We start from the raw sequence: 25,466 nt of genomic DNA, 5'->3' as shown, positions 1-25,466 counted from the left end.
GGTGCTCAGCCAGGGTGGCCCTCCCTGCCCCCCGGCCCCCAGTGGGCTCAGCAGTGCCTCACCATGCTCATGGCCACCAATCACAATGTACTCCAGCATCTTGTTCATGGCGGCCATGTAGAAGATGACCCGCAGCTGGGTCATACCCATGGTGAGGAGGCTCCACAGGAAAATGGGGGCGCAGAGACTTTTGCGGAAAGGGATGGACTCTGGGAAGACAGCAGGGGGCACCCCTGAGCCCCAGGCCTTCCATATAACACTTGTCCCAGTGCACAAGGTTCTGATGGAGGCTCTGATATTAACTCTGTGCATTTGGAGGGCTATCTCTCCTTGGGGCTGGCTTCTTCCGTGGTAAAATAAGAGGTTCAGGGTTCAGACTCATTGGCCTCCAAGTTCTTACTCAGCTCCATGACTGTCTCAGCTGAACACTTTCAGGTGACCTATGCTCTGTTGGAAGGAACTCTGGTGGCATAATTCCTAAGGCATCTGACTGCCAACCAGAAAGGTGGTAGTTCAAACCCACCAGACACTCAGTGGAAGGAAGACTGGGCAATCTACTTCCATAAAGATTTACTGCCTCAGAAACCCAAAAGGTGTCACTAGGAGTCGGAATCAACTTGATGGCAGTGAGTTTGGTTTGGTTTTGATACACTTTGTTGGTGCTGGCTGCCACTGAGTTGGCCCAACTCATGGTGACCCCAAGCACAATGGAAGTGTCCTGTACCACCCCATGATTGGTTGGGGATCACATCATGGTGACCCACAGGGTTTTCACGGACTGATTTTTGGAAGTAGGTCACCAGCCTTTCTTTCTAGTCTGTCTTATCTGGAAGCTCTGCTGAAACTTATTCAGCAACACAGACATCTCCACCACAGACAAGTGGTGGCTGAACATGAGGTACGTTGGCCATGAGTCAAGACCAGGTTTCCCTCTCACTACTATTCATTATGCACTTACTATGTGCTACACAGGAGCTCTGGTAGCATAGTCCCTAAGGCATCTGACTGCTAACAAGAGGCTGGAGGTCCAAATCCACCAGCCACTCCTCAGAAGGAAGGTTGGACAATCTATTTCTGCAGTGATATCACCTCAGAAACCCAAGGAGGGATCGCCATAAGTTGGATCTGATTCGACGGCAGTGAGTTTTTTGGAGTACTTGGGTGGTTCAAACCGTTATGCACTCGGCTACTAGCCTAAAGTCGGCAGTGAGTTCACCCAAAGGTGCCTGGGAAGATAGGCCCGGTGATCTACTTTTAAAAATTAACCAAAAAAAAAAAAAAACACCAAACCAAACTCACTGCCGTCGAGTGGGATCTCAAATCTCAAAGCGACCCCTCCTTGGGTTCCGAGGCAGTATCACTATGGAAGTAGACTGTCCAATCTTCAGAAACCCTAGGGAGCTCTAGACTTTCTGGAGCCATGCAGTGGATGAACCCCTGAATCTACTGCCCTGAGTTCATCTTTAAAACTTAAACCAAAATTATCCCCTGAAGTCATCCTGAGCAATACTTTAGCTTAACTAGTAATAATGGTCTGCCTTGAACATTACACTCTTTTAAGAACTACCTACACGGGATCAAGTTGACTACAGCAATTCCAAAGATTAGAGAGGAACCTTGGTGGGCAGTGAGTTTATATTCCTGGGGGACCAACAACTAGGAAAAGCAGGGTGAGAACGGTCGCACACCTTGAGGAATGTTATCAATATCCCCGAGTTGAACACGTAGACCCTGGTGAGTAGGTGCATGTTTTGCTGTGTATATTTTCAGACAACAAAATAAAATTTAAAGAAAAAAGGAAAACCCTAACGCACACAGGGGAGCTCTGGTAGCCTAGTGCCTAAGGCACTCGACTACTAACCAGAAGGCTGGCGGTTCAAACCCACCAGCCAGTCCTCGGAAGGAAGATGATGCAATCTACTTCCATAGTGATGCTGCCTCTGAAACCCCAGGAGGGGTCGCTATGAGTGGGGTCTGACTCAACGGTACATAACAACAACAACAACAAGGCACACAGTTCGACTGACACACATGTAGTCACCATGAGTTGGAATCAACCCAACAGCATCTGGTCTGGTTTGGTTACATGCTACACTCTTGGCACATATTATGCCATTTGGTCAAATCTTACAACCATCGTTTTCATCCCATTTTACAGATGAGGAAACTGCAGCGCCAAGAGGTGAAATGATGGCCGGAGCGGCAGGTCGGTGTGACTTGAACTTGTGCCTTTACCACTCTGCCAGGTGGGTCAGCAGTGGAGGTAATAACGCCCCTCAGGCCTGGGCACCGCTTTGCAGTTTGTGGAGCTGCCACGTCCGTGACTCCATTCGACCCTCACACTAAGTTCCCTGGGCCGTTTTTCACATCAGGTAAAAAGATGAGGAAGTGCTGAGCAGTGAAAGCACAGGTGAGTGACCTACCCAAGTCACAAGGTTGGAAAGTGCGGAGCCGAGCCTCAGAGCCCCATCTCCTGGCTCCAAGACCCGTGCTCCTTCCGTGAAGTGGTGGAGCAGACAGTCTGGGGGGTCCCAGGCACCTTGGGAAGTGACCCAAGCCGAAGGTCCCTGACCACCCCACTGGCTCCCTGGGAAGCAAGGAGAGGGCAGTTCCTCCTGGGGCCAGCAGGGGGCCCCCCAGCTAGCTACTCTCCTGGTTGCATCTGACGTAAGGTCAGAGAGGGCAGAGGTCTCTGAAGGAACCAGCTGTTCCCCAGGCCTGGAGACCATGCCCACATTTTGGCAGCTCCTCCTTCTCCCATCCCACGAATCAGCAGGGTACCCCTGTTCTGAATTTCCCACAGTTCTCTGAGCTTTGATTTCCTCATCTGTAGACAGAGTGCCTAAGGAGTCCTGGTGGTGCAATGGGTAAGGGCTCAGCTGCAAGGCAACGAGTTGGTGGTTCAAACCACCCCCAGCTGCTCCTGTTACGATTCCAAAACCAAAAAACAAACTCACCGTCACTGTTGTTGTTGTTATTTGCCATCGAGTTGGACCCGACTCATTAACGACCCCTCCTTGGGTTTCCGAGGCAGTATCACTACGGAAGTAGATTGCCCAGCCTTCCTTCCGAGGAGTGGCTGGTGGGTTTGAACCGCCAGCCTTCTGTTTAGCAGTCAAGTGCCTTAGGCACTATGCTACACTGTCACTGAGTTGATTCCAACTCACAGCAACCCCCACTGGGTTTCCAAGGCTGTAAATCTTTACGGAAGCAGACTGCCCCATCTTTCTTCCATAGAGCGGCTTGTGGGTTCTAAACCACTGACCTTTTGCTTAGCAGCCAAACGCCTTAACTGCTATCTATACCACACAGCATGGAAAATCCTACTCTGTCACATGGGGTCACTGAGGATTGGAATCGACTCGCCGATACCTACAACAAATGGGAGGCACGCCACCGCCTACATCACGGGGTCGTCCTGTGAGCGTGGAAGGAGTGCTCCAACACCAGTGTTCTCTTGGCGTGAGGACCAACCGTCCCCACCCCCAAGGCGGGCACCTCAGCCAGACACTCACTCTCGGGAGCGTTTTCCGAGGTGCCACGAACGTCCTGGGACGAGATGAAGACATCAGCCCCCTCCTCCAGGCTGGGGGCCTTCTGGCTTAGCCGCTGGCCCACAGTGGTCACGTGGGTGTAGAAGCGGTCACCTGTCACCTTGTGGTCCAGGGCCAGCCCGCTGAGCTTGATCTTCTTCCTGCCAGTGGCCAAGCCAGAGCGTGTGAGAACCAGCCACACAGGGACCACCCCACCAGCCAGCCTGCCTCTAGGAGGCTGGCCCAGCCTGTGCCAGGGGCTCTGAGAATCCCTTGACCCAGCACAGCCACGTCTAGGCCAGGCCCTATGTGGGCTGCTCAGCGCCCGGTCCAGGGCTTAGCAGAGGTGCCTAAGAAGTGAAGTGCAGATGAGTCATTTTTCTTGGGTCATTCCCAAGGAGGAGGCGGCATTAGGAACCCAGACTCCGGAGTCAGACAGCAGAGTTCCGGCCTTAAAGAGTCACCTGCCCCTTACAATGGCATGACCTTTGCTCCCCGACCCTTTCTCTTCTGCACCTGTAAAATGAGTTCATAATAAAACTCCCATCATAGGGCTGCCTGACAACAGCAGGAGGCAAAGCACAGTAGGCACTCGATAAATGGCAGCTGTTCGACTGTCACACTGATGTGTTCCGCTATCTCCCTTCCGGGCTCACATGTCTGTCCTCTGTGCCGCTGCTGGGTCCCTCCTACCAAACCTCGTAAGGATAACAACCACTGCGACGGCCACTGTGTTGTGAGCACCCGCTACGAACCAGCTCTATTACTCAAAACATCTGCACGTGAGACACAGATGAGACAGCTGAGCTTTGCACCCAGCTGCTCCGCCGAGCAGAGAACCCAGTCCGGAGCTCTCTGACTCCAAAGCTGATTCTGTCCATCACACTACAGGCCTCCTGGCCTCCCCCACTGCAGCGAGGAGAGCCCCCTCCTCACCACCGCACCCCACACTCACGTGTAATCAACCTCCTCAGGGGCTGGAAAGGCTTCGCTGGGCCAGTTGAGGGCACAGTTCAGGAAGATGAGGCAGGCCAGGCCGGACCAGGTGAACATGATGACCACGAAGGCCACCCCGGCATCATAGATCAGCTGTGGGGGGGGGGGCGGGCCTGAGGGTGGGAAGCACCCCACCCACGCACACTCTCAAACTCCTTTGGGGGTGGTGAGCAAGAGCCCTTGAAACCAGCCAACAAAGTGTCCCAACTCATGGAGTCGGAGGGGCAGACCACGGCCCAGCTGAAAGGGCACTTTGATTTCATTTGACATCATGTCTTCCAGCCCCTTCCAGCCTGGGGGAGAACCCGGGACTCCGGGGCCTTGGAGAAGGTCTCTCCTACTCCACTCCTTCTCCAGTTTACAGGTGAAGAACCCAAGGCCGGAAGTTAGAGCCACACCTGGAAGATCATCTTCCCTTTCACCCAAGCCCCCTAAAGAAGCATGAATCAGTTCCTACAAAGTGGTGAAGCAGCCGGCCCCAGCTCCAATGTGTTTGAAGTCTCCGTTATCATCTGTAATATAACTCACAAAACGCACTGCCCTCGAGTCAGATCCAACTCATAGCAGCCCCTCCTTGGGTTTCCAAGGTGGCATCACTACGGAAATAGACTGCCCAATCTTCTTTCTGAGGAGTGGCTGGTGGGGTTTGAACCACCAGCCTTCTGGTTAGCAGTCAAATGCCTTAGGCATTATGCCACCAGAGCTCCCATCTGTAATATGTGCACACATTTTACCTTGACTCCATAAACCTCCATGTTTGTTTTCACAAATACAAAATATCATTTCATATTATCTACAAAAGAGGAAAACTATAGCTCAAGGTTAACCCAGAGCCAGGAGTAGCCATGCTGATGCTGTCCCTTCCTGGAAAGTTCACTGAGGAAAGGTAAACGTAGCGTGAGAAGTCTTATCTTGCCTTTCACAGGCCTCGCAGGTGTGCCCAGCCCCAGGCCAAGAAGGTTCTGTATCGATCTGGATTCCGTTCCAGCGTGTCGGCCCCGCTGCTGGGGCGGCCGGTGCACAGTTTCTGTTCCTTCCTCCTGTGCCCCCCCTCCGCAGCATCCTCTACCTGGGATGATGTGTGGCCTTTGGCTCCATGACAACCTGTGCTGGGCACCACAGGGAGCGATACACTTTTTCTTTCCTGGAAGCAGGGCAGGGCCTCAAAGGGCCACACCCCCAAATTTGAGGGTTTAGATCTGGGTCCTCGAATCCCACTCCCTTACTTGAGAAGGAGAACCGCTCACCCTCCATGCCTACTGCTACCTGAGCAACATACCCCACCCACAAACACGCTCAAATTCCTCTGGGAATGCTGAGCAAGTGCCCTCCAAACTAGCAAATGAACTGCCCAAGTTCAAGGAGTCTGAGAGGCAGACCACAGCCCAGCTGAAAGGGTGCTTTGATTTCACATGACAGAGGATGAAATGGGGACGCCAGCTTGCACCGAGCTGGCTCTTGGCCCACAAGGCTGATTTGTCTAGGATCTAGCCTGGCACAGACCACCTTTGTGACCTTGAACCCAAGTCACCCAGCATCTCTGGGAGGTGTGGAAAGAGAAGGGCCTTAACAGGTTGATGGAGGCTGGAGGCTGGAGCCTTGAAAGCATGGGAAGAGGTTGGACTTCGCTCTGTAGGTAAAGCAGAACCACTGAGGCTTTTCAGTGGATGTGTGAACGAGGCCTGTGTGTGAAAGATCATTCTAGAAGCCATGCAAAAGACAGACTAAACCCAAGAACTAGACGAGTTACCATCAGGTGGATTCTGACTCATGGTGACCACCTGTGCATCAGAATAGAATCACGTGCCACCAAGTTTTCAATGGCTGATTTTTAATATAGATTTCCAGGTCTTTCTCCTGAGGCTAGACTTGAACTTTTAACCTTTCGGTTAGCAGCAAGCATGTTAACGATTTGCACCTGCCAGGGACCCACGACAGACTAACCAAAACCAAACTCACTGCTGTCGAGTCAATTCTGACTCACAGTGACCCCTCCTTGGGTTTCTGAAGCGGTATCACTACAGAAGTAGATTGCCCAACCTTCCTTCTGAGGAGTGGCTTTGTACCACCAGCCTTCCAGTTAGCAGTCAAATACCTTAGGCACTGCAGCACCAGAGCTCCTAAACCAAACTCACTGCTATTGAGTCGATTTCCAACTGATAGTGACCCCCTTTGGGTTTCCAAGGCAGTAAATGACAGACTAGAGACAGGAAAGATCAGAGGCACAGAAACAGCTGACACAGGCTGCCCCGGCCCAGGAGAGATGATAAGGGCCTGGACGGAGAACACAGGGAAGGCCAGCAGGAGGCAGGCTGCAGACAAGGCAGACCCACTAGTCAGCCGCAGGGCTGGACTCATCCCATGATGCCTTAGTGCTTCGGGGAGCGACAGTGGAAACTAACCCGTGAGTGGCAGGAATCACGTCACTACACGTACCAGGCATCCCTCTCCAGTTTTCCTTTTGCTGTTGTTTGCTGTTTTAAAATTGTGGCAAAAATATAAATAGGAGCCCTAGCGGTACAAATGGTGAAACGTTGCTAACTGGAAGGCTGGTGGTTCAAACCCACCCAGCAGCTCTGCAGCAGAAAGACCTGGCAATCTGTCTCCACAAAGATCACAGCCTGGAAATTCCTAGGGAACAGTTCTACTGTCACATGGAGTCACTGTGAGTGGAAAACTGACTTGACGACACCTAACAACAATACATTTGCCAATTCAACAATTTCTGAATATACAATTCAATGACATTAATCACATCCACCATGTCCATTTCCATATTATGCTGCCACTCTTCAGAGAAAGTCATGCTGCTGTTGTTGTTGTTATGTGCCGTCAAGTCGGACCCGACTCATAGTGACCCCTCCTTGGGTTTCCGAGGCAGTATCACTATGGAAGTAGATTGCACAACCTTCCTTCCCAGGAGTGGCTGGTGGGTTTGAACCTTCAGCCTTCTGGTTAGCAGTCAAGTGCCTTAGCCACTATGCTACCAGAGCTCCTAGAGAAACTCATAGCCCTTCATCATGCCACCTCTTTCCCTCATCCCTCCCACCCCTGGTAACCACTAAGAAAGAAGCTTTGGTCTCTGCCTACGTCATGTGAGTGAGATCATACAATAGTTGTCCTTTTGTGCCCAACTTATTTCACTCAACATAATGGTCTTAAGTTTTATTCATGCGTGTAGCATGTATCAGGACTTCATTTTTATTTATGGCTGACTCTCACTCAGTCATAAAGGGAAGGGACCAAAGAGGAACCCCCTTTGGTCCCCCAGCAGCTCCATACCTTGATAGCGGGGAACGTGATGGCGGAAGAGGCATAGGAACCGATCATGAGGGCCATGAAAGTGGAGCGCAGGTTCCCAAACATGTTGGGCAGCTGGGGGAGAAGAGAGCAGTGCCAGTGAGCAGGGGCAGTCCTGGCAGCAGCCTAGGCCTCACCTTACCCAGACCCACCTGAGGAAGCTTGACAGCATCCAAGTGAACTCCTGGAACTAAGCCCCCACAACGCAACAGAAGAGTTCTCAGGCAAAATCAGTGTGGGAACCAAACTCTGACCCCTCCTGCGACGCCTCCAATGCATTTTATTCCTTTTACCCCAAAAGTTTTAGTTTGTTATTTATGGACCCCTTTATTGTATGACATTTCTCCCTAACCAACAGGGCAGGTGTTCAAGAAACACTAATGAAGTCCAACTCATCTGACTGGTCACAGAGTGAGCTAATGACTATTTCCCCTGGTTCTGGCTCTCCCAGGTCCCCAGGCTGTGACCATGGCTGACACTACAACAGATCACTGCTGTTCGCCTTTGTCAGACTTGATTCTGACTCTTGGCGACCCTACATGTGCAAAAAGAATAGCAACATAGGGTTTTCAAGGCTGTGACCGTTGGGAAGATCACTGACACCTCTGGGTGGGTTCAGACTACCATCTTTTCAGCTAGTAGCCAAGGGCTTAACCACGTGTGCTACCCAGGGACTCCTCAGGTGGTGGCCTCCATCCTCCTGGCAGCCCCAAAGCCTACTGCCCACAATATCTGCTGAGCCAGGACAAGTCATGGAAGGACCAGGGAGGTGACCATGGGACTAAAGAAGGGACAGGCCAGGCCTCCAGAGGAGGTGAAATTCAGCCAAAAGCAGCAGACCAGGCTGACAACTCCCACCAACAGAGAATGAATTGATGGCATATTCTGCTCAGGTGGCCTGAGCTAGTACCCCTGAGGGAGCAAAAGGCAAAGTCACTATGCCCTTTATGAAACACTCCCTCTACCCCCCCAACCCCTCCCATGTCACCAGATGCCATAGCCTTAGACAACCCCTCTCCACTTTCCTTGTTCCCAGGCGTGAGGCTACAGACCTTCAAAGAAATAACTTTGGGAAGGACAGTAGGCACACACACACAAACCTAGACCCAATGCTGCTGAGTCAATTCCAACTCACGATGACCCACGTGTGGCAGATTAGAACTGCTCTGAAGGGTTTTCTTGGCTGCAATCTTTACGAAAGCAGATTTCCAGGTCTTTATTCCTCGGCAGGCTGGGCGAGTTTGAACTAGTAACCTTTAGAAGTTGAGTCCAAACCTCGCTCATGCCACCCAAGGACCTTGGAAGGTGGGCAACACAGAGAGTTAAGAGCCGTCCCCCCCTCCATCTAACAAGAGGCTCTGAAAGGGAAGGGGGAGCCAGACTGGCCTCCAACTCGGACAGAGGTTTCCCTGGCACCTTGTGTCTGCAAGGCATGTTGCCAAGAACACGCGGAAAGGGAGCCAGGGCCAGGGCGGGTGACCAGCACCCAGGGGAAGGGTCTGTGGACGCTGTGTCCACCCAGCATGAGGGGTGGGGTGCAGAGGCCGGCTCAGCACCGCGCGCGCGAGGACCAGGCCAGCGCCAATACCCTATGGGCCCTGGCACTGGTTGTCCCCAAGAGCACAGCGGTCGGGGGCGGGGCAGGCGCGGGGCCCTGCCATTGGCTGCAGATTATGGGCGCGGGGAATGGGGCGGGGCGGCGGCCGAGTCCCGAGAGTCCCGAGTCCCGGGGAGCCTGCAGCAGCTTGAGGTCTTGCCCCTCGCTGGGAGAGGAGGGGTTCTAGGGCCTTGAGCCAGGCGCACAGTGTGGAGAAGGGCTGCAGAGGGACGGGGAGGAAGGGATTTGCTTCCCTCAGTTGTGAAATGTCCTCGCCTAGAGTTCAAGGCGGCTGCTGGGGTGAGGTGAAATTCAGCCAAAAACAGCAAGTTTGGCCGTCAGGCGGCCCTCAGCAGAGATAAACAGTCCGAGGCCAGTCCAGCCAGGAACACACACATTCACAAGCCCTTAACCCTTTTGCTCACACACTCACAGACATGCCCACTTACCTTTACAGTAACACACATACACAACGTGAAAGGTCTGTCCGTAGGCTGAACATGGTCAGGCCTCAGCAACTTCACACGCCTGGACCCGCCCACCCGTGCTCTTTCCCTACAGCGTCTCACCCACACCCCACAGAGTGGCAGACACACGGTCTCCAGCTGCCCCCTCCCCGGCACGATCACATCACCCAGTTTCATATTCTTCCTAGCACTTCCGGACTGCTGACATAATTTCTTCCTTTACGTGTTTATGAGGCACCTGTTCCCCTATCTCCAGGGAGGTAAGGACACTGTAGGTCTTGTTTGTGCTGTGACTTGAGCAATGCAAACCCTCTCTCCCCATCCCACCCCCAGCCCCAACACACAGTCTCCCGCAGCTCACACCATTCCACCGGGTGCACTCGGCCCCTCTCCCACTCCCACTGCCCCCACCCACTCCTGGGTGGCTGCCAGATCTGGCCAGTCATACTCACAGTGAGTGAAGTGAACGTTAGGCAGATACCACCAAAGCCATTCAGGGACAGTGCCAGGAATATCAACGGAGACAGAACTGGGCAGGGGGAGAGGTATGGATAAGGGCATTTGGGAGTTAGGATCAGTGTCAGCCTTCATCCCACCCATGCTTGTCTTGTGGGGGCACAAGAGACCAGGCAGCTCACCTTCGGTGTTCCGAGAGGCCAAGGCCATGAGGGTGCAGGATGCAGCAAAGCAGGCACTGTGGGGACGCCAGGAAGGTGGGAGGGTTGGCCTGGGAGCAGTCTGAGGTCCCCACCCCCAGCAGCACCCTCCAGCCCCCACAGCCTAGCTCACCTGCCCATCAGCCTCATTGGCCGTGGGCCAAAGTGGTCCATGAGGATCCCCAGTGGCAGGGTGGTGGCGCTGAGCACGAAGGAGCCAATCGTGAAGCCCAGGTTGAGCATCTCGTCCTGCCAGTCACAGCTGATCCACTGAGGCCACTGGTCCTGGGTGACGCTGCTGGTGTTCTCAACTGAAGTGGGAGGGCAGGAGGGCACTTAGCACATGAGGACAGGTGCAGCTGGACCAAGCGGGGAGCGGCCGGGGATGAGGTCTTTCGTTCAAAACGCCTGCTTCTGATTTACTGACAACTGCGTGACTTTGGGTGGCTTGGAGTCATGCCTGCTCTGGTGCAGGCTGAGGGTGAGGTTCCATAAATTATGGTGAGACTCCCAGGAGCCACATATCCAGTGTGAATCCTCTAGCTCAAACACAGTAGTCACCCGGGTGTGCAAATGGATAACTCTTCCTGCTGCTAATCAAAAGGTTGGAGGGTTCCGTCTACCCACAGGCACCTTGGAAGAAAGACCTGGCAGTCTACTTCCAAAACATCAGCCACAGAAAACGCTACGGAGCATAGCTGTTCTCTGACACACATGGGGTCACTGTGAATCAGAATCAACTCAATGGCAACTGTTGTTGTTGTTGTTGTTATGTGCCGTCGAGTCAAACTCGACTCATAGCGACCCCTCCTTGGGTTTCCGAGGCAGTATCACTACAGAAGTAGGATTGCCCAACCTTCCTTCCGAGGAGTGGCTGGTGGGTTTGAACCGCCAGCCGTCTGGTTAGCAGGCAAGTGTCTTAGCCACTATGCTACCAGAGCTCCCCAATGGCAACTAGTTTGGGTTTAATATTCACTTTATATCCAAACTTAGAGGGTTGTAGACCCTGAACAAGAAGCATCTCCAAATCTGGGCACAGAGTCAGGGATTGGTGCTCTAAAGGATGTAACAAGAATTCACTTAAAGCTTAGAGAAAGCTTCCCCAACAAACAGCATGCGGGTAATAATATTTATGGAACGCTTACCACGTTCTGGGCACTGTCCTAAACAGTTACTTCATCAGTTCACAACACCGCTGAGTGACCCAAGAGAATACCTCCGTTCTGCAGATGCCAAAACCGAGGCCTGCCCTCTAGGACCCTTCTGCAGCTCACCTGGAGGACCTGTCCTGAGGCAGGCTTCCGACTTTGAACTGTGACAAGGTGATGAGAAAGGCGAGGGGACGGGGAAGGAGGAGGAATTCACTTGATTCAACAGTCAGTCCCCCATGGTGGCTGCCCCTCCCTCACTGCCAAGGGCAAGCTCAGGACACACCTGGGAGGGGACAGACTAGGGTCTGAATTCCCACCACCATCTTTACAAGCTGTGCAAGCTTGGACAAGTAGCTTCCTCTCTGAGCCTTGGACACCTTAGCTACAAAAGGTAGCCAAGAATGACTAAACCGTAGGGTCCTCAGGATTCAACTGGAGAAAGTGGGCCAAGAGGTGGTGTTCCTGGAACAGCTGAGAAAGGAAAAAGGCTGGCTCTCCTGGAGGGTCCCCACTGGATTCTAGGTGCTGGGGACCCCACAGTGAAAAAGACAGGAAGTCTTCCACTCCCATTAGTTCATATTAGACAAGAAAGCAAATGGATGCTGATTGCAAGAGTGGCAATGCCCCCACAAGACCAAAAGGGCAGCATTTGCCCAAAACCGAAGTTCAGAAGGCAGGAAGGGGCAGCAGCGAAGGACGAATGGAAATGAGGAACTCAGAGAGGAAGTGAGAAGAGTGCTCTTACATTGAAGAGACTGCAACCATCACAAAACAAACTGTGTATAAATTATTGAACGGGAAACTAATGTGCTCTGTAAACTTCCACCAAAAACCACCATAAAAAGTTCAAAAAAGGTGACAGATGCTGTGAAGAGAATACAATGGGGATGTTTTAGAGCCTAGATGCTTGGAGCGGGGGGCATCTGCACCGAGGCTCAGACGTGGACAAAGACCCTCACTTCAAACATCCAAAAGGTGTGCATGGCTGAACTGATGTGACCATGAAGAACTTTCAGGTACTGAGTGCTGGCCAAGCCAGGAAGGGGCTGCCTTGGGCATGAGGAATTCCTGTGGTGCCAGCTGCCAGGGAGACTGAGAGGATGCTCAGGCACCTGGACCAAGTGGTTAGGGGTTTGGACCACGAAGCCTTTGGGGTTCGGGCCAGCCCCCTAATTTTGTGATCTTTATGGTCATTGTGCATTTCTCGAGTGCAAGGTGTGCCCCCCCACCCCCAGAGGCATATAGCAAGTATGGTATGTGCCCTAGGTGCCACTTGAAGGGGGTGCCACTGAGTGGTGTCTATTAATCATCCCCCAGTTTCCATCACCAGCTGTGAGACCATTCAGCAAGTTAAAACTAATACTTTCGTATTTGAGAGCCTCTATTGGGTCAAGGAGGAGCTCTGGTAGCGTAGTGCCTAAGGCACTTGACTGCTAACCAGAAGGCTGCTGGTTCAAACCCACCGGTCACTCCTCAGAAGGAAGATGGGGCAATCTACTGCCGTAGTGATATTGCCTTGGAAACCCAAGGAGGGGTAGCTGAGTCGGGTCCGACTTGACGGCACACAACAACAACAACTACGTGGGTCACGGCAGACTGTATGACCTGGCTCTACTGAGTGCAGAAAGACACTGAAAAACTGACTCTGAGCCCATCCTAGACCGCTTTTTATCAGTGAAAGCAAGCAAGATGCAGTTGTAACTTTCACGTAGTGCCATCATGTGTTGAGTAAAAGATTTACAAGCTTGACTTGTGCTTTTGAGCTCGTATTATGGTGAAGTTATCTAAAAGGTGGGTGTCAGATGTTTGGACAGGCGCACTATTTCAGCACTTGCCACAGGCGTTATCCTCCACAGGTGTGATCCTCGTCTGCACCCCCCTACAGTCAACAATTTGGCCTCTGGTCCTGGTTCCTGAGAGCTGAACCACACCTGAGGCCGATGAGTAGGGGCTCACCAGCCCAAAAGGGACCACCTGGAGGCCTGATGCTGACTAAACCTCAAGAGACATGATGTAATCTATGGTGACCATGTAACAAGGCCAATCGACACCTTGGAAAAAAAGGCTCAGTGGAGCCTCCTGGGTATTAAGAGTGAACATCTGCTCCCAGAAGGATACATGGAGGCTTTGCACTGAGCCTCCTGGGCCGCACCCTATGTGTTTCCATCTTTTTTTTTCTGCTAGATTAATGATAGCCCTTCCCCTGGAGTCTGTGAGAAGGGGGCCAGTACCCGAGGACCTAGCCCTGGGTGAATGGAGATTAGAGAAGGGCTGAGTAGAGCAACCGGGGTCTGGACTGATCAGGGAAGGGAAGCTGAGATTCCTACAGAACGCGGTTGGCAGGCAGAGTGGGGTTTATTATCCACCACACATTTGGCATTAGAAGCGGATGATCTCAACCCTCCTGGACTGGTGTGCCACACGGGCATAGTGTGCAGAACCCTGTTGATCGGTTCTGCAGCTTTCGTCTGCACTGTTTATTCATTCTCCTCACCGGGCATCTACTGCATGCCATGCTATGTTGGGAGAGTGGACAAAGCAGGAAGAAATGCAAAGGCAATTTAGACCCGAGGCTGCAAACAGGTGACCAGCACTGACTGCACACATGTTTTGTTTGGCTCACAGTGTTGCCCTTGTAGTGCTGTAAATTTTAATTGGGTGCCAGTTTAAAATCAGGAGACAGTACATAAAACTCCGGATTTCTGGCTTCTCTTTAAAAGGTCGAAAGATGACCACTGCTGGGGGTAGGTGGAGGCCACCCCTTTTCATCATGGTTTGCCTTTCAAGATCACCCATGTCTTTACCTCTTCTTCAGTTCCCAGGCATTTGCCATCTTACACCTGCCCTGGTTTGCATGATTATTATTATCTGCCTGGCCCCCATTGGCATGAGTTTGCAGCCCTTGAATTAGATGCTGGCCCAGCTCTGAAATCTGTCATAATTAAATGACAAATTATCTCAAAAATAAGCCCACTAACCATAGTGGGTTTTTTGACATCAAGCTCAATTGGCATAACATACTACACAAAAAATTGTTCTACCTCCTATTTTGGCAAGTAGCAACTGGGATGTTAAAAGTTTGCAAGCAGCTATCTCGATGCAACGATGGGTCTCTCCTCGTCCAGAACAAAAAAGAATGAATAAAACCAAAGATTCATGGAAACAATTAGTCCAAGCAACTGGTACACCATGCAATCCGCAGCCTATATGACCATGAGACTAGCAGAACTAGATGGTGCCTAGGTTGTGGTCACTGCTTGGTCACAGCCAGCTACCCAGAGCGACTGAGTAGTTGATCCTGTGGGCTTGGGACCTTAGTCGCAGGGGACATCAAGGTCAATTGGCATAACATACTATACAAAACATTGTTCCATCTCCTACTTTGGCGAGTAGCAACTGGGATCTTAAAAGCTAGCAAGCTGCCATCTAGATGCAACGATGGGTCTCTCCTCATCAAGAGAAAAGAAGAATGAAGAAAACCAAAATTCATGGAAACAATTAGCCCTAGAGACTGGTACACCATCCGATCTGCAGCCTATATGACTATGAGACCAAAAGAACTAGATGGTGCCTGGATACCACTGTCAAACACTCAGAGGGGATCTATGTAGGAGATCCTGGATAGAGAGGGAGAATAATGTGGAACAAAACTCAAAATCATTTGGAGGGGAAAAAAAAAAAAGATAGTGGGGACCAGGTTTGCTGGTCCAATAGAGCCTGATGATGAACCACTGAGACTATGGCCCCTAGCAGCCCTTCAGGTCTGGAATTGAACCCACACCTGTGGTTTCCAGCTAAGCAAGGTACAGGCATGTGAGTTAAACATTTACCTCAAGTAGACACACACCCTGGAGAGAACAATCATGGGAGAAGGAAGGGCTGCTTATGCACAGGGAGATAGCTCAGGGGGCAGGAGAGTATGGAGGGATGGACACTGGGAAGAGGTAACTGTGGGGAGGAAGTGGGAGGGCAGCTGTTGGCATTCTGGTAAACTGTGGTCAATGACATGCAACAAAGTATATGTGAACTGCTGTATGGAAAGTGAATTTGCTCTGTAAATCTTTACCCCAATCACAAAAAAAAAAAAAAAAAAAGAACTAGATGGTGCCTGGATACCACTGTCAAACACTCAGAGGGGATCTATGTAGGAGATCCTGGATAGAGAGGGAGAATAATGTGGAACAAAACTCAAAATCATTTGGGGGGAAGAAAAAGGAGGGGGGGATCAGGTTTGCTGGTCTGATAGAGCCTGGTGGAACCACTGAACTAAGGCCCCTAGCTGCCCTTCAGGTCTGGAATCAAACCCATGCCCATGGCTTCCAGCCAAACAAAAGACAGGCATATGAGTTGAGCATGTACCTGATGTAGATCCACTCCTTGGAGAGAACAATCATGGGAGAAAGAAGGGCTATTTATGCACAGGGAGATGCTCAGGGGGCAGAAGTGCATGGAGGGATGGACACAGGGAAGAGGTGACTGTCGGAAGGAAGTGGGAGGGGAGCTGCTGCATTGTGGTAGATTGTGGTCAATGTCATGAGACAAAGTGTGTGTGAACTGCTGTATGGAAAGTGAATTTGCTCTGTAAATTTTCACCCAAATCACAATTTTTAAAAAATTATTTTTAAATAATAATAATCCCACTAGCTCTCAACGAATGAACATCTCCTATGCACCATGAGGTCCCCATCTGTGTCAGAGCAGAGCTGTCCTCCGTAGATTTTCTATGGCTGATTCTTCAGAAGGAGAAGCCTTTCTTCTAAGGTGTCTCTGGATGGACTTGAACCACCAACCTTCCGGTTAGTAGTTGAGCACATTAACCATTTATGTCACCCACATACTCCAAGAAAAGCCTGGCAATCTACTTCCAAAAATATCAGCCACTGAAAACCTTATGGAACACAGTTCCACTGACACACAGTCACCATGAGTTGGAATTGACTTGATGGTAACTGGTTTGGTTTGGTTTTGGTTCCTATGGACCAGGCTTTTCCATACAGGATCTCATTTAATCCTCACAACTCCACAAAGTGAGTATGATGATCCCCATTTTACAGATGATGAGGCTCCAAGGAGCAAAGCAGTAACTCACAGTCACATAGCTTCTTATGAGCAGGCTCACGCTCAAATTCAAGGCCACCTCCAACGCTAACGCTTTTTTCCACTGCACTGTGGGCTTCTCTGTTCTGAAACAGCCGGCTTAGAAAGTTTCCCAAGCCTACTCTAGCGCTGGCCAGGAAGTCTGCATTTCCACTAGCAGAGAACACCAGCACAGTAGACTGCTCAAGACTCAAGGTTAAGTAACATATTCGTCTCTCTGGTTTACCGATTAGCATCCTATGAGTCCAGCTAATGTGAGTTTGCCCTTGAGGACTGATGGCTCCTACGTGGCTGGATAAATTCAGACTTGAATCTGCCAAGAGGGCAGCCAGGCCAAGATGCTATGAACTCTTACACCTCTGTCCATGTTAATTACAACAGAAGTCTCTGAAATCCAACTTCCCCACTTTCATAGATGAGTAAAGTGAGGCATAAGGAGCTCTGGTGGTGCAGTGGGTAAGGATCCGGCTGCTAACCAGAAGGTCGGCAGTTCAAACCCACCTGCTACTCTGTGGGAGAAAGATGGTGTGATCTGCTTCCATAAAGATTTACAGCCTTGGAAACCCAAGGGGGTTGCTATGAGTCAGAGTCAACTTGATGGCGGTTGAGTTTGGTTTGGTTTTGAAAGTAAGGCATGGAATGGGACAGGAAGAAATTATTCAGAAAAGTTAGTCAGAGTTGTGTTCAGAAGACAGAGAAGCAATTTCTTGAAGTATGGCATATATGTAGCACGGGAGGAGCTCAAGCTGCTCCAGGTAGTACCCGGGATGTCTTCTCATTCTTCACACAGTTGTTCAGTGCCATCGACTCAGACCTCAACTCACGGTGACCCCGTGCAGAGTGAGCCAACACTGCTCGGTCCTGGGCTGCTCCCGTGGTAGGTTGTGAATCAGACCGTTGGAATCTCCAGAGTTTTCACTGGATAGATCACCAGTCCTTTCTTCCTGGTCTGTCTTAATCTGGAAGCTCCTCTGAAACCTGTTCAGCATCATAGTAACATGTAAGGCTCCACCAGCAGACAGCCGGTGGCTACGGATGGGGCGCCTTGGCTAGGAATCAAACCTGGTTCTCCCACATGAAGGCAAGAATTCTACCCCTGAACCACCAGTGTTATCTGAATGCATGTTAGAAACATGTGTTTAGATTATAGAAAGGAGGCCTGTTGATGCAAAGATTAAGCGTTTGGCTGCTAACCAAAAGGTCTACAATTCCAACCCACTCTGCAGCTCCATGGGGAAAAAGACCTGACACTGTCCAGAGAAGGTCACAGCCCAGGAAACCCTGTGAGGCACTGGAGTGCAATCAACTTGAGGCACAGAGCTACATACGTAGGATACATTTGTTTATGTTTGTGTGTGTAGCGTATCAACCCAGGATTCCAAAGACATACTTTAGAATAATAGACATAATACTATAGGACTTTTAAAAAGTGGATTGATTTAAAAGAGAGTATTAACTAAATAGGTTCTGGTGGAACCACTGAGACTATGGCCCCTAGCTGCCCTGCAGGTCTGGAACTGAACCCACACCTGTGGCTTCCAGCCAAACATAAGACAGGCACCCGAGCTGAGTATTTACATTGGGTAGATACACTCCTTGGAGAGATCAATCATGGGAGAAAGAAGGGCTGTTTATGCACAGGGAAACAGTTCTGGGGGCAGGGGTGCATGGAGGGATGGACAAAGGAAGAAGTGACTATCGGGAGGAAGTGGGAGGGGAGATGTTGAATGGGGGTAAATTGTAGTCAATATCATGAGACAAAGTGTATGTGACCTGCTGTATGGAAAGTGAATTTGCTCTATAAACCTTCACCCAAATCACACTCACACACACACACAAAAAGTACATAGGTCCCTGAGTAGTGCACTTTGTGCTCAGCTGGTAATCAAAAGGTTGGTAGTTCGAACCCACCGAGCTGCATCACAGAAGAAAAGGCCTGTCAATCGGCTTCCGTTAAGATTACATCCAAGAAAATCCTCTGGAGGAGATCTACCCGCCATACACGGGGTTGGCCTGAGTAGGAATCAACTCAACTGCACACAACAACATGAAGTAAGTACAAGGATACATTCAGCTACTGCTGAGTCTGTTCCAACTCATACGACTCAATAGGACAGAGCAGAACTGCCCCATAGGGTTTCCAAGGTTGTAAATCTTTACAGAAGCAGATTGCCTCATCTTTCTCCCACAGAGCAGTTGGTAGGTTCAAACCACCAACCTTTGGGTGAGCAGCCACATGCCCTAACCACTATGCCACCAGAGATATGTTAAAAATCAGGGAGGTACACTGCAAATGACAACCAAAAACCAGAAACTAAACTCACTGCCATTGAGTCAGATCCAACTCATAGCAGCCCCTCCTTGGGTTTCTGAAGCAGTATCACCATGAAAGTAGATTACCCAACCTTCCGTCCGAGGAGTGGCTAGTGGATTTGAACCACCAGCCTTCTGGTTAGCAGTCAAGTGTCTTAGGCACTACGCCACCAGAGCTCCCACAAATGACAAGGTCTGGGAAACACTGTAAAACCAGGTCCCGCTTCAGCATTCCAGCTCTGGAGTCAGACAGGGCTGGGTTCAAGTCTCAGCTGAAACTCACTGAGGTCCCAGTATCTGATCTGTGAGATGGGGGCAGAGGCAGCAGCACTGAGGCTGGCTCTGAGGACTGCCCCAGACACACGCACAGCAAACACAAAATGTGCCCCTTTACTTTGCCTCCCAGCTTGGGGGCTCCTTCCTTGTCCCTGATTGCTCCCTCCACTGTCCTGTTGCCAGTTACCTCCCAAAAGCACCCTCAGGGTTGGGCTCCAGCTGGTTGTCTTGTCTAAGGCTGGAGTCCCCAGGCACTGCAAGCTGTTGGAGATTGTGGTGGTTATGTTTGTGTGTCAGCTTGGCTGGGCCTGGTTGAGTGGCTGGGCAGCTGGTGGTAGTTATAACCCATGATGAGACTGGCAATCAACTCCATGGTGGGATCTACCACAAGCAGCTGAGTAGCTGCCTTTGGGATGTGGTCTGCTTCCTGTATATAAACAGAAGCCTTGAGGATAGTCTTGAGCTATGGCACGTTTGGATACTGTATGTAGCCGTGTTGTTGTTCAGCAGCCTACCATGCTCTGCCAACCTTGGGACTTACAATGGACTTAAATTAATGGCCTGCTATATAGTTTGGTAACATCGGGACTGTGCCTTTTTACTTGTCAACCTTGGGCTTCTCAGCTTCAGCAGCCAGCAGCTGTCTGAGTGAAGAAATACCTCTAGCTCCAGTGGGCCGGGAGCAGGAGGCAGAGCTGGACCCCAAGGTTAAGGGGCTTTCACCCAGCTCCTAGGGCCTGGCACTTTGAACTTGGACTTAAAGCCTCCTCCTGAACTGTAAGAGAATAAATAAACTCCTGTTTGTTAAAGGTCATCCCATTTGTGGTATATTTCTTGTCAGAGCGGCACTAGGTAACCAGAACAGAGGTGTCTACAATATTCCTATAAGGCCCAGTAGAAAGGTTATGGAGTCAGATCTGGGGCTGAATCTTCCCTCTGCTCCTTATTTATTAGCTGTAGACCCTGGGCAAATTGCTTAGCGTCTCTGAGCTTCCGTTTTCTTTTTCGTAACATCACAGATTTGTCACGAGGACTAATGGTCTAACTAGCAAATACTGTTAGCTGCCATCAAGTGGGGCTCCAACTCATGGTGACCCCATGCATAATGGGGCCAGACTGCTGTGATCCACGGGGCTTTCACTGGCTGAGTGTGGAAAGAGATGACCAGGCCTTTCTTCTGAGTCTGTCTGAAAACCGCTGGAACTGTTCAGCATCACAGGAGCAGGCAAGCTTCCACTGACTCGGCGGTGGCTGTGCCTCAGGTGCACTGGCCCGGAATCAATCCCAGATCTCCCACACGGAAGGTGAGAACTCTACCACTCACCCACCAATGTCTCTTAACCAAACACAGTATATTTCAATAAAATCATTATACATATGTCTCAAAAGGGAGAGGGGATGTTTGGGAGCGATGGAAATGCTCTAAACACTGATTGTGGTGCTGGTTACTGGGACGCATACATTTCTCAGATTTCACCAAAATGTATGTAAATTGTTGTTTGTTGCCATGGAGTCAATTCCAATCACGGAGGCCCCTTGTGTGCAGGGCAGAACTGTGCTCCACAGGGTTTGACCTTTGGGAAGCAGATCACCGGGTCTGTCTTCTGAAGCACCTCTCAACAACAAGGTTGGTTCAAACCACCAACCTTTCGGCTAGTAGTTGAGTTCATCGTTTGTGCCATCCAAAACCAAACCACTGCCATCACGTCGATTCTGACTATAGCGACCCCCATTGGGTTTCCAAGGCTATAAATCTTTACAGAAGTAGATTGCCCAGTCTTCCTTTTATGGAGTGGCTGGTGGGTTTGAACTGCCAACCTTCTGGTTAGCAGTCAAATGCCTTACGCACTGTGCCACCCCTCCTTTGTGTTATCCAGTATTCCCCGAATATAAATGACTCCTCAGTAAAATTGATTAAAGGAAAACCCACCACACAAGATGGACTGGACAAGAAGACACTACCAAGTGGGCAGCAGCCAGGCCTCGAGGCCATTAGGCAACAGAGGGCAGAGCCTCTCCAGTTTCCAGGGTAAACGATGGCAAGAAGATCTGGACCCCCTGCCCTTGCCCACCCTCAGGTCCTCTCCACACCACCCTGGAGCCCCTATCATTGCATCCCAGGCCGACTTCTTCCCCACCCAACCTGCTCCCCAGGCCGGCTGTCAACTCTCATCTTCATCTCCTCCAACCTTTATCACCCTGTAATCGGGGCCAGGAGGTATGGGCAAGTCGCCATCATTCCATGCCACCTACTGTTTCCTTACAGATAACCCTGGCAGGGCAGGGCAGCCCCCAGGGTGGAATGGGTGCTGTCCGGAGCAAAGATCAAAACTTCCCCTCACCCACTTCCCCATCTGCACCCTCAAGATACTGGTTTTCTCCCACAGCCAAAGCAGGTGCCCACAGGGAGCTGGAGATGAGGTGCCAGAAGCCCGAAAGGATGCTAACGTGGATCGAGCTCTGTCGATGCCCAAAAAATTCCTATGAAATGGAAATCATTCCCATTTTTTTCAAACCGACAAACTGAAGCTCAATGTTAAGGGATTCTTTGGAAGAAGGGAGCAGGGAGGGAGGGGCAGGATCCACCTCCACATCCCTCCCATTCCTTAGGCTGAGCTTGTCAGCACAGCTCTCCCCTTCCCAGAACGGAAGATAGTCATCAGAACAACCAAGCCTCAAGACCCAGACACTAGGGGAGCAACTCCCTGCCCACAGGAAACCTGCAGCTGTTAGCTCCCAAGGAGTCCTGGGTTTCCCACTCCCTGGTCCTGGGTCAAGGAGCCCTGGTGGCGCGGTGGGGTTATTGCACTTCTGGATGCTAACCAGAAGGTCAATGGTTCAAACCCACCAGCTGTTCCACAGGAGAAAGATGTGGCAGTCTGCTTCTGTAGAGATTACAGCCTTGAAAACCCTGTGGGGCAGTTCTACAGAGTCCTACAGACTCGCTGAGTCGGGACTGACTATGAGCAGGAACTGACTTGATGACAGTGGGTTTAGTTTTGGGTTTTTGGCTCTGGGCCACTCACACAAAGCCAAGGTGATTGAAAGGGTAAATAAACCAAAATAGGGACCCTCCAAAAATGCCAGGAATCTCTGGGGGGATAAAAGAGTTAAGCTCGATTCCTTGCCAAAAAGTTGGTGGTTTCAACCCACCCAGACGTCTCAGAAGACAGGCTTGCCAACTGCTGCCAAAAGGTCACAGCCAACAAAACCTATGAAGCAGTTCTACTCCGTGCACGGGGGTCATCACTGTGCCTTGGAACTGATTCCATGGCAACTAACACACAGGTCCTCTGAAGACCCGGGGTGATAGATCCTGACCAAGAGAAGAGTGCAGGGCCTCTACATTCACACTCCACTTCCTGAGGTTTTCCTTCCTGTTTAGCCTTTAAAAATCAGGTGCCTTTGAGTTGACTCCGACTCTTGGTCCCCCGTGTGTGTCAGAGCTGAACTGTGGTCCCCGGGTTTTCAACAGCTGATGATACCACTACATCATCAACCCTTTCTCCTGCCAAAGAGCAAACCAGTCTCTGTCATCATTAAAGGCAAAGAGTTTTATCGAAGTGACAGAGCAATCCGGATCAGGCAGCACCTCAGGAGGATTCACAGAAGTCCTCTGGCAAAAGGAATTTTCACAGATTTTAAGTGGAGAAAATCCAGCAATTTACCAGGAAAAAAATTCTGACTGGCTTACATTGACCAAATCATGCTTTAACAGATAAGAGGAGGCGGCCAGCAGGCTTCCTGAGGGTCTCTGGCTAACTGACTTTCAAGTCTGGTCAGAATGAGCAGAAAACAACAAAAATGGAGTCTGGCCTACATCTTAGGCAAACTCCTTATGCCAAACATCGAGATTTAGGGGAGCTCTGGTGGTATAGTGGAAGCTCTGGTGGCATAGTGTCTAAGGCACTTGGCTGCTAACCAGAAGGCTAATGGTTCAAACCCACCAGCCACTCCTTGGAAGGAAAACTGAGCAAGTCGCTATGAGTTGGAATCAACTCCACAGCAGTGAGTTTGGTTTTTTTTGGTGGTGGTGTTTTTCACACTTCCAAGGTTATCTCCAGGTAGACTGGAACCTCAACCCTACCTGAACTCATGAGTTGTTTCTACTGGCCAAGTACGCCTATGCACCCAAGTATGCCTATGCACCCAAGTATGACTTTGCAGCCTTATTATAGCCCTGTATGAGTCGGGGCCGACTCGACGGCACATAACAACAACAACAACAAAGAAATCCCTAATGGTGCAAACCTTCTCCTTCCAGTGTCCCTCCTGCACTAGATCAGAGGCTCTAGAGGTTAGGATCCTGCTGTTTAGTCCCAGGATCTGGGTGCCCAGCACCGTGCCTGGCATTCAGTGACCATTCAGTGACCAGTGGAGTTGACGAACAAGGCAGACGAGGTAGCATGCCACCCACTCTCCAGATCAACTTTGATGGGCTCAAGATGAGAAGCCATCCAATTCCCAGCCCAGTGCTCTGACCTGAGAAGCCCTAATTTCTGTCCTGTGGGCCACCTGTCCTTTTCCTGCTTCCAACTTCCCCCTGTGCCACCCCTACCCCAGCCCTCCTGGCCTTCTTGGGCATACCTGGGCACAGGCTGGAATAGAAGCCCTCCTTCTTGAGCATGAGCAGCAGGGAGCCCCAGCCCAGGAGCACAGCGGAGAAGAAGAGGTTTTCCAACACGGCCGTGCAGGCCATCCACCAGCGCCTCCGGTACGCCTGCTGCAGTGTGGGGGCCATGCTGGCCGCGAGCCTGCACAGGAACAGAGCGCTGAGCCAATGGACCTTCAGCGGCCCTTGGGAGGGGTCCTGCATAATGGTGGTTCCTGAGACCCCTCGGGCCGGCCCTAGAGGAGACCTTCATGGAGGTCCCATAGGGCCGTGGGATTCTCAGCGGGTGCCGCCGGGCCGGGTCCAGGCGCACTGGCAGTGCCAGGGGCGCACGCGGCGCTGGGCTCCTGCTGGGCCACTATCACAAACAAGGAAGGTCCTGTCTGCGCACAGCGGCTTCCTGGCGCGCAGCCGGTCTCTCCCACCCAGGGCAGGGCGCGCAGAGCCCGGCTCCCGGGGGCCAGACCCGCACTTGCCCAAGTCCCCAAAGATCAGCAGGGGCCAGAGCGCGCGCTGAGGCCACTGCTGGCCCGTGTCTGGCCTTCAGCGCCAGGAAAGACCCCCGAAGCAGGCAGTTGGAAGAAGGGGAAGTCTGAGGCTAGCCCAAGAGCCCCTCTTCCTGTCGCCCCTCTAAGACTACTCCTCCACTCGGGCCGGGCCAGAGCAAGCCCTCCCCCCTTTCCACAGCAGGCGACTCATGTCCCTACAGTCTCTCGGGCCAAGCCAGCAGCTGCCACGTGGACGGAGACCCAGGGCTGGCCCTCCCGCGGCCTGGCCGCCCCCCACGCCCCTCACTCACGCGGCAGGACTCGGGGCGGCGCGCTGAGCGCTTCTGCCCGCCCGCCCCTCCGGCCCGGCGAGGGGGCTCGGGCAGGAAGTCGGGCGGCCGCTGACTTTATAAGGGCAGCGGCGGCGGATGGGCTGGATGGCGGACGGGCGGGTGTGTTTACCAGAGGGAGGGAAGGAGCCCGGGCTCCCCCCCGCCGCGGCCGGGGCCGGGACGCGGGCGGCGCGGGGGCGGGGATCGGCCCGGGGAGCGACCGCGAAGCGCAGAAGCGCGAGACCAGGACGGAGGGAAGGAGATCCCGAGCCACGTCCCGCTGGGGACCTCAGTCCCCACATGTGTGAAGTCGGGCTCGGGCTTCGGCGCTCCCGGAGGTCCGCTCCAACTCTGACAAGAGCAGAGGAAGTGAAGCAATTGGGGACCGGGAGGAAGGCGAGGGTCGGAGGGGCCTGGGGACTCGGGAGGGAGGAACGTGCTCGCGGGGGCGGCGCGCTTGGAGAGACGCGGCCACGCGCCACCGGACCCCAAGTTCAGGTAACGGGCTTTCCTCGGGGAGCCTGGGAGTGCCGCAGGGAGCCCGTCCGCGTGGCTCAGCCGACGCCCAGCCCGGGGCACCCCATCCCAGCCGCCTCTCACCTCCGAGCCCGGGGAACGCGCCAGCTACAGCCTCAGGGAGCGCAGCGC

At 51.9% G+C, this 25,466-nt stretch overlaps 1 protein-coding gene across 1 annotated transcript in view; it reads right to left on the bottom strand.

The window, feature by feature from the left end:
* SLC43A1 (solute carrier family 43 member 1) overlaps nt 1–24,199 on the bottom strand; it is a 36,630-nt gene extending 12,431 nt beyond the window's left edge. The window contains exons 1-8 of the mRNA XM_007953902.2: nt 23,974–24,199; nt 10,683–10,860; nt 10,532–10,587; nt 10,346–10,422; nt 7,812–7,904; nt 4,489–4,622; nt 3,516–3,694; nt 63–209 (exon numbers count right to left, since the gene is read on the bottom strand). Coding sequence (XP_007952093.2) covers nt 63–209; nt 3,516–3,694; nt 4,489–4,622; nt 7,812–7,904; nt 10,346–10,422; nt 10,532–10,587; nt 10,683–10,860; nt 23,974–24,127 — 1,018 coding nt within the window. The 5' untranslated portion in view covers nt 24,128–24,199. The remainder of the gene's footprint in view (nt 1–62; nt 210–3,515; nt 3,695–4,488; nt 4,623–7,811; nt 7,905–10,345; nt 10,423–10,531; nt 10,588–10,682; nt 10,861–23,973) is intronic.
* Between the last annotated feature and the right edge of the window lie 1,267 nt (nt 24,200–25,466).

Source organism: Orycteropus afer, unplaced genomic scaffold, assembly GCF_000298275.1.
Source record: "Orycteropus afer afer isolate SDZICR_OR568_19922 unplaced genomic scaffold, OryAfe1.0 scaffold00419, whole genome shotgun sequence".
Taxonomy (NCBI): Eukaryota; Metazoa; Chordata; class Mammalia; order Tubulidentata; family Orycteropodidae; genus Orycteropus; species Orycteropus afer.
This window is presented reverse-complemented; position numbering and strand designations above follow the sequence as displayed.